The sequence below is a fragment of the Rosa chinensis genome, chromosome 7, assembly GCF_002994745.2.
Source record: "Rosa chinensis cultivar Old Blush chromosome 7, RchiOBHm-V2, whole genome shotgun sequence".
In the NCBI taxonomy this organism is placed as follows: Eukaryota; Viridiplantae; Streptophyta; class Magnoliopsida; order Rosales; family Rosaceae; genus Rosa; species Rosa chinensis.
Window position 1 is genome coordinate 30,064,257 of NC_037094.1, and position 8,001 is coordinate 30,072,257.

General features: G+C 36.3%; 1 protein-coding gene across 1 annotated transcript; it reads left to right on the forward strand.

Annotated features, from left to right (window-relative positions):
• The first annotated feature begins 759 nt into the window (after window positions 1–759).
• On the forward strand, window positions 760–7,772 carry LOC112180990. Its single transcript, XM_024319596.2, has 4 exons — window positions 760–1,123; window positions 2,331–2,434; window positions 2,530–2,614; window positions 7,333–7,772. The coding sequence occupies exons 1-4, from the start codon at window positions 896–898 to the stop codon at window positions 7,420–7,422; spliced, it is 507 nt and encodes a 168-aa protein (XP_024175364.1). The 5' UTR covers window positions 760–895; the 3' UTR covers window positions 7,423–7,772.
• Window positions 7,773–8,001: the final 229 nt, after the last annotated feature.

Genomic DNA, 8,001 nt, shown 5'->3' on the forward strand with positions numbered 1-8,001 from the left:
ATGCGAGAAGACTCGCACTCGGATCGTCGGCATCACCACCCTAAATTTTGGCCCTCCAGTAATCATAACCTGGAAATCAACCAATCCCAGATCGGGGCTACCACAGCCATCACACACACAAGTCATCTGATTGCGAGCAGATCCACCATCACTGCCAATTGGAACTCCGCCAGATCTGATCGACCAGCACTCCATCTCTACCAACATCAGCAAAAACGCCTCCTCTACCCAAGAGAGAGACAAACGAATAGGTTTATCGCCGCCACAATATGAAAAGAGAAGTAGACGAAAGGTTTTGTCGCCGCCACTCACCAAAGAGAGGAACAGACGATAGTCCTCCCGAGAGAGAGTCAGAGCCATATTTTATAAAAATATTCAATTTCTTTTGTACGAACTATAAATGGTCATGGAAATCAAACTGCTGATCGTGGGATGAAGAAAGCAGTGAATTGAATGACATGTTCTCACGTGATTTCATCCCACGTTTGCTTGACTTGATTTCTAAGTTTCCAAAATTTTCTAAACCGTACAATTAGCAAATTACAATAATAACCTTTTATTATAATATTTGTACTGTTCTATTTTTATTCTTGTGAGAAAATAGTTATGTCACTTTAAAAATTGGTGAAGCTTTTGACACCAAAAGAGAGCCTCATTTATATTAGTAGAGTTGTATATATAATAATGTTAAAGTTATAAATAAAATTAATGAAAATAAATAAATGAAATTAAATTTGGATCAAAGCCCAAACCCCTAGAATGAAAACCCGTCCGCATCCGAGACCTGAGTTACAAAATTACAAATCCCCCAAATCAGAGTCCGCCAAATGAACCGGAAGCAGTAGAAGAAGAACCCAAAAGCTCGCTCAGTAAAACCCTTGACGACGAGAAGGTGATGATGCAGCGATTATGCTCCAAGCTTCGCTCTTTACCCTTACAATCAGCCCACAAGACTCTACCATCTCTCTCCTCTTCCTCTTCCTGGCTTCGATCTTCTCGCCCTCTTCATTTCGCTTCAAATAGCAGCCACACATGGAGCTCAACGTCCCTCTTCAATGCCCATTCACCAACCCAACCTTCACTGCTCCTCGCCTCTCTTCGCTCTTCAACATTTCCCATCTCAGTAAGTTTGCTAGGTTTTTTTTTTTTTTTTTTAGATTGAGAAAATGCTTGAGACAATTTAATGTCATAATTCTTATTGGAAAGCATATAAATTTCGCATTGTAGTTCACCTGACTTATTTGGGCTTTCGATATTCTTTGTTATTTGCAGTTTACCCTATTTCTGGTTTAACATGTTAGTAAATTTAATCAGAATTGAATTTATTTGAATGAAAATCCGAACTGATCCGATTCTGATGCGTGTGAAAGAAGTTATATGTTGCGAAGACGAGTAACTGATCATCTTAGCCGAAGGTTTAACTTCTCAAACAGAGAGGCATGTCCTTTCAAATAGGTGCTACAAACTCCTGCATTGGAAATCAATTGTTTGCATCAGAAATTTTCTTATCTTCTGGATGTGTGTATCTAAAGAATTTCTGCATTCCATATTAGAGTTTAAGAGTTAGTTTGAGAGACTACAAACACAATCTGTGTTCGTCTATCTTCTGGATTGGAGAGCTTCTTCTGGATTGGAGAGCTTCTTCTGGAAGAAGTTTTGATCGCTGTATGTTAGAAGATGTTTTTCAATCATCCTTCAAGCGCCAGTGTGGAGGTAATTTCGTCTTAAGATTGACAATGATCGAGTCTAGAACTTGGTTCTGTCTCCTTAAGAAAAAGTTGCATCCTCATTGGTGCTTTGAAGGATGATTGACAAATGTCTCCCAAGATACAAATGATAAGACTTTTTCCAGAAGAAGCACTTCAATATAGAAGGTAGATGAACACAGATTGTGTTTGTACTCTCTCAAACTAAGTCTTAAACTCTACAATGATATGCAGGCTAATGACTGAGAATGCCTTTTTTTTTCTTTTTTTCTTTTTGATCAAATGAATGAGAATACTGGGATTGCTACTTGTTTTACATCTTCATGAAAGAACATGTTTACTGATTTAAAGGCAACTGATGCATTGTTTCATAATGAAACATAGCCTGAGTTCAGTAGGTGTCCTTCATCAGATCAGTTAACAACAAAATCTTGTATGTTTAAAATTCCCAGATATTTGATTGTTATAATATCACATGCTATTATCTCACTGTAATTTACATTAAAAAAAAAATTTATGATTAAGTATTAAATTTTTAACAGAATAAATGGGATTGTGATGTGAGATTGCATATGGTGTTGTTAAGTGCACTTTGATGATGAATGTTATTATGTGTATGTGAAGATGGTTCAAGTGCGGCATGTTTCGTCAAGCGAGCGTAAGAAGAGGAGAAAGCCAATGACACCAGTTACTTCCAAGATAAAGAAATACAAAATCAAGGGTTACTCGTAAGTGTGTGCCATTTCAGTCATCTAACTTTGTTATCTTTTGGAATTGGTAATGAAGTTTCGTATAGTAATTGGTTTTGAAAGTTCTTGATCAGGTCTTACAAGTCCCGGTTTAAGTTGTTGAATGATGGCACTATTCGACGCTGGAGGGAGGGCAAGCGGCACAATGCACATTTGAAGGTGTGTCTTGCATTTTGATTTTCAATGCTTGGGGTTGATATCAGAGTTGGTAATGTTAATCTATCAAGTTGTTAGACTTCACTTTTTGTTCATATTCTATATAACTTGATGCTTTACTACATGTGTGGAATGCTGCATTTTAATACAGAAATTTGACCCAACCTAGAAATCATCTTCACTGGGTTTTTTGTTTATTTATATTTTATTTCATTTTATTTTTTCCATTTTCTTTCTTTGGCCCAAGTTAGAAAAACAAAATTTTCTTGAAATGGTATAGTTCTGCCACTTGTAGGTGCTTTTGGATACATAAGTAGCCAACTCCTTGGGTCTGTCTTTACATTCTGTACATAATTTAATGTCAGAGACCTGCATTGATCTATGTGTAATGGAAAACAAAAACATGATGATTGCTTAATGAGGAGTATGATCAGAACTATCATGTATTCACACAATCACACTAGTTCACATGGAATGGGGTTTTCCCCACCTATCACTCCTATTGGTTGCTTCCATCGTGAAGAGATCAAAAAGCTTCTCATGGAGCAATCTTAATTCTATGTCTATGTATAAAAATCCTCTGTCTTCGTGCGGCTGGATGGTTTCTTTGATTAAATAAAGCTTGAACAGTTTCAGTTGGTTACTGAGTGAGATAGTGACAAATCTTAATCTGGACAGTGTGTGCTGTTTCTGTACCAACGGGATGTGGTGATGTAGTTATTTCTGAATGTCTGATTACACTCTGTTGGATAAAGTAGTTGTGTCATGGAAGTGCTTCTAGTGTAATTATTTCACCGAGACTCATGCATTTAGAAAAGACAAGTAACAACTATTATAACTTTTCAGCTATCTATTTCCTTTTCAGTTTAGTTTAGGACGTCTTCTTACTAGACTCAACTTTTCAATGCATTTAGTTGTTATTTTAATCAATTCTACAGTGGTGGGAGCCTACTTTGGTTCTTTTAACAATTCCTCAATATTATCTTATAGCATCGATAATTTGACTAGGCCCACGCTTAAGGAAGAGGTCCAAAGACCACTGAGATATATTATGGGGCCAAGGGGGGTAATCTCACCTATATGGTAGGGCTATAGGACTATATTGGGACCCCCATATTACTTGTTTAGGTAGGAAAGCGTAGGTTCTTTCTTTGCTTATACTGGTTTGGTGGCAGTTGAGCCTTCTTGTTTGTTGCTCAAAAATGTCTTCTCTAGTTTCTTTTTCTGTGGACTCCTTGTCCACTTTGTTACAATGTTTCTTATGAATTAGTAGAAGCTGATTGTTTGCAATATATATATGTATATAGAGAAATATTGGAGCCCAATATTACTAGTTTCTACATCCAAGAGTAGCACCCATCTAGCTAGGTTATTCAATCCCTTTTACTTGAATCTGGCCCAAGGTTTTAACCAAAATTCAGCTATAAGCACATCTCATTCTTCTTTTTTAGGTATAATAAGTTCAATGGCAAACATGGTTCAAATCCAAGTACTGACCAAGCTTAGAAACTACCATGGTATTGTAAAGTTAAACCTGATTAAGACTAGAGAAAGTCCCACTTGACCAAATATATTTTTCTATAGCGTTTCAACCATGGGCTAGGTATTGAGATGTATCGTTGCCAGGTGTCCAAACACTAGTCATGTTAAGCCATGCAGGAGTTCCTTATTTTAACCTTAATGATGAAACCTGATTTATTGAGCTTTCACATCCTCACCACCAGGTTCCTAAATGAAGAGAGAAAGCTAGGCAATGTTATCCAACCTCCCCACTGCAGGGTAAATGGCTCAACTATGACAGCAGTAGTTTTTCATAACTTGTTTCAATGGCAGCTTTGGTTTCCAGTTGTTATTTCAAGACCACTTTAATTTGCTCACAAGTATGCCCTAGGGGAAAGATTTTCTTATTGAACTTGGAGAGGTCCAGCAGCTATAAAATAGGATCTTAGAGGCATAGCCAACACATGACAGTTGAGAGCCTTTTAGAGAGCTAAAGGAAATTTGGTGAGAGGATAAATTAATTTTATGTGACGGAGGAACCTATTTGTTATTTATGATAATCTTCTTCATCTTGTTTCATCATTAAGTATTGTCATTATATTTTCGTTCCTAAACTTTGATTGTTTCTTTAATCTCCCTTTAGGCTTTTTATTTTTTATTTTTTATCATTTTAATGTGGTGATGCAGTTGCCAGTGGCCTGGAATTTGACAGGCTGAATTAGTTGTCCAAGAGCATTAAAAACAAAATTGGTGTGTTGCTAGTAAGTTGCATAAACAAGCTAGAGTGTCAGAATCTTGAAATTATTAATGTGTTGCTTGGCCACTGGAATATTGAGGGAAAAAAAAAAAAATTTAACCTAAGAAGCACTAATACGGATACGGGTACGAGAAGGATACGTCGATTAAATGTTTTTTTAATTATATATATATATATAAATAAAATTATAAAAGAACTGTTGCTTTGCTGCCTCCCATCCATAGCCCCATTGTTTTCATCTATCGGAGCTTCTCCTCTAGGACCAATTCTTTACTCATGGATACGCCCACTGTTTTCATCCATAACCCCACTGTTTTCATCTATCAGAGCTTCTCCTCTATCACTCATGTTCCTGGACAAGACAATTCTTTACTCAACCAATTCAATTTTCGATTCTATTGAAAATTGAATGAACAATACATTATCCCCAACCCAGAAATCATATACTCAATCAAAAATACCATACCCAACCTACAAAGATTGAGTTCAGAAGAGAAGGAGAAGAAGAAGGATAATAGTCAGAATACCTCTGTGTTTGGGTGAAGTAGAAGAGCAGAAGAAAAACAGATCGACGAAGCCTGGAGAATCACGATGGGTTTGGATTCTTCTTTATTTTTTTTATTTTTTTCTTCTATTCTTTAGGGTTAGAAAGTCTATTATACCCCCGCGTACCCAATTTATTTACAAAAACACGTATCCAAAACAGATACCAGCGTATCCAGTGCGTATCTAAACTTAGGTACATTGGATACGCATATCCAGCCGTATCCAAACCGTATCCCGTATCGGTACGGGATTCGTGACCATTTTCCCGTATCCATGCATCCTAGGATTTAACCAAGAAAGAGATACAAAATGGGATGCTGGAAGTTGGGTGGTTGTCTGATAGAAGTTGTAAGAGTTTCACATTGACTGAAATATTGAGGAAGACATGCAGTGCTCTCCTCAAATGAGATGTAGGGAAGTTCACTTCATATAACTTAAGTTATCTAACCGAGCAGGTGGGGTGGCAGGAAGATATTGAAGCATGAAATGAAATATGTAGGCAATTAGTGAATGGATATCGACTAAGATTGGAAGAAGATTTAATGGGCTTCAGTGGGACGATCTATAGCAGATGATTTTACTATCAGTTGGAGATTTTCTTTGAGTGTCAGGTTTGAAAGGTAACAAGGAAGTGGTTACTTGTGTATAAACTCACAAGAGAGTAAAGTATTATGATTAGAAGCTTCTGGGGACATTGAGTTGGATCTTGGCTTATGACATATTCAGAACTTCCTCTGGATGGCATGACGGTTATTATTTTAATTTTAGTCAAGAGATACTTAGAAAGGCTGTCTTAGAAGCAAGTATGAGTTATGTGAATGTAGGTTGGATGACAAATCAGCTATGCTTTATAGCCAATACATCTTAAAGTCGTGAAAACATTTATCAAGGTTACAATCTTGTCTTGCCATTATTGTGGAAGTGCGATTCAGATTAGGTTTAGGAACGATAGTTGACTGGTAATTTCCTTTTTTAATAAGTGTTCCTATTGCTAGACTTGTTGCTGAACTTTGTACTTCTTTTGATTTAGCAATTTACCTGTTGAAGAAGTTCAAATAAACTCAAAATTGGGGATCTTTACTTTTTGCAGTCATTGGTATAGACCATACAGTCAAATCTCAAACTTGGGGAGCTCAACTTTTTGCAGTCTTTAGTATAGAGTATGCTTGATTGTCTTTTTGTAGAACAGATTTTAGAAGGTAGAAGGTGGAGATTAAAATCTTCTAGTGTGTTTCCCTTCCACTCATCTCTTTGAGTTGGAAGACTTGGAAGACTTAGGACCTTTAGGTACTACATCTTGCTTGGATAGTTTCTAATGGTACGGCAAATAGAAATGTGGTGATTTGATTCAATGTGTAAGGGACTGATGTGGAGCATTTGTTTCTCCATTGCCCTGTAGCCTTATCCACAAGTTTAAGGCTGTTTAGAGAAGTTAATTCCAGTTAGGTGATTCTCGCTGCATGTTTTTAAGTCACAAGACATGTGGTCTTACTGTGATAGTCAGAAGGCAAATGTTTTGTTGAGCTGTTTTGTGCCATCAAGGTTTTGGGTAATTTGGATAGAGAAGAATTAGACGATTTTTGAGAATCACAGTATGGGCTTCAGTGTCTGCTGAGTTTTGGGATATACTTCTTTTGTTCTACTTTGGCAGATCTGAAAGTAGTTTGTTTAGGGTCTTGTTCTTTTCTTCTACTTTGGCAGATCTGAAAGTAGTTCTTCTTTAGAATTTCCTTGTTGGTAAAAAGGGAGTTGATGGCTAGCGAGTTTTTGATGTATTCACTGGCGGTCATCTTGATGTTTTTATTTTTATTTTTATTTTTTAACAATTGAGAGTTCATGCATGATTTACTAACTTTAATGCAAAATTACTCTAAACACATATATTCATGTAATTAATTAAATTTAACGTGTGATGCAGTCGAAGATATCCAAGCGTAGACTGAGACTACCTGCCCTCGTCCATCCTGCTTATGCCAAAGTGATGAAGAAGCTCAATTTTTGTGCTTGAAGCTTTGGGCTCTCATTTAGGTACTCCCAGTTTGTGGAGTGGAGAACCACGTAGGCCTTTGAAATTGTGTTCCTTCTCTCTTTTACATCTCTGAGTTCCTTTCAGCTCTTAGAGCAGCAATAGATTCAACTGTTGGTACACACATTTGAGGTCGCTGATGAAATAATCTGCTATTCTCTTGAAATTGTATTTTAGGGATAAGTAGCTGCTCAGCAATTCATTAGAAGAGTTTCATTTTACTGTTATTGATTAGAAATGATGTTTTCTTTCTGACTTGATGGATTACTCTGAGATCAAAGCATTATACTAAGACAAGAACAGGCAAAAGGGGTTGTCTTTTTGACGTTTTATTCTTTGTAGTAGGGTATGGTAAGATTTTATTATAAAGCCACAAAAATAGTCAATATGTGGAATTGCCGCACCTACTATTTTCTTAGTTTACCCTACAAATATTTGAATTATTGAAATACTATATTACACAAGTGCAAAATAATTAATAAGTACACTAATTTTCTAAAATCCAAATATATAAAGAAAACTAAATACATAATTAATTAATTAAATACAAAGATTACTTAA

What these genes read in the sequence shown, in the direction of transcription:
- LOC112180990 (XM_024319596.2), top strand. Translation starts at nt 896, where the DNA reads ATGATGCAGCGATTATGCTCCAAGCTTCGCTCTTTACCCTTACAATCA. An exon ending in TACAAAATCAAGGGTTACTC is followed by an intron (nt 2,435 to 2,529) that starts GTAAGTGTGTGC and finishes GTTCTTGATCAG; the next exon opens with GTCTTACAAGTCCCGGTTTA. An exon ending in GGCACAATGCACATTTGAAG is followed by an intron (nt 2,615 to 7,332) that starts GTGTGTCTTGCA and finishes CGTGTGATGCAG; the next exon opens with TCGAAGATATCCAAGCGTAG.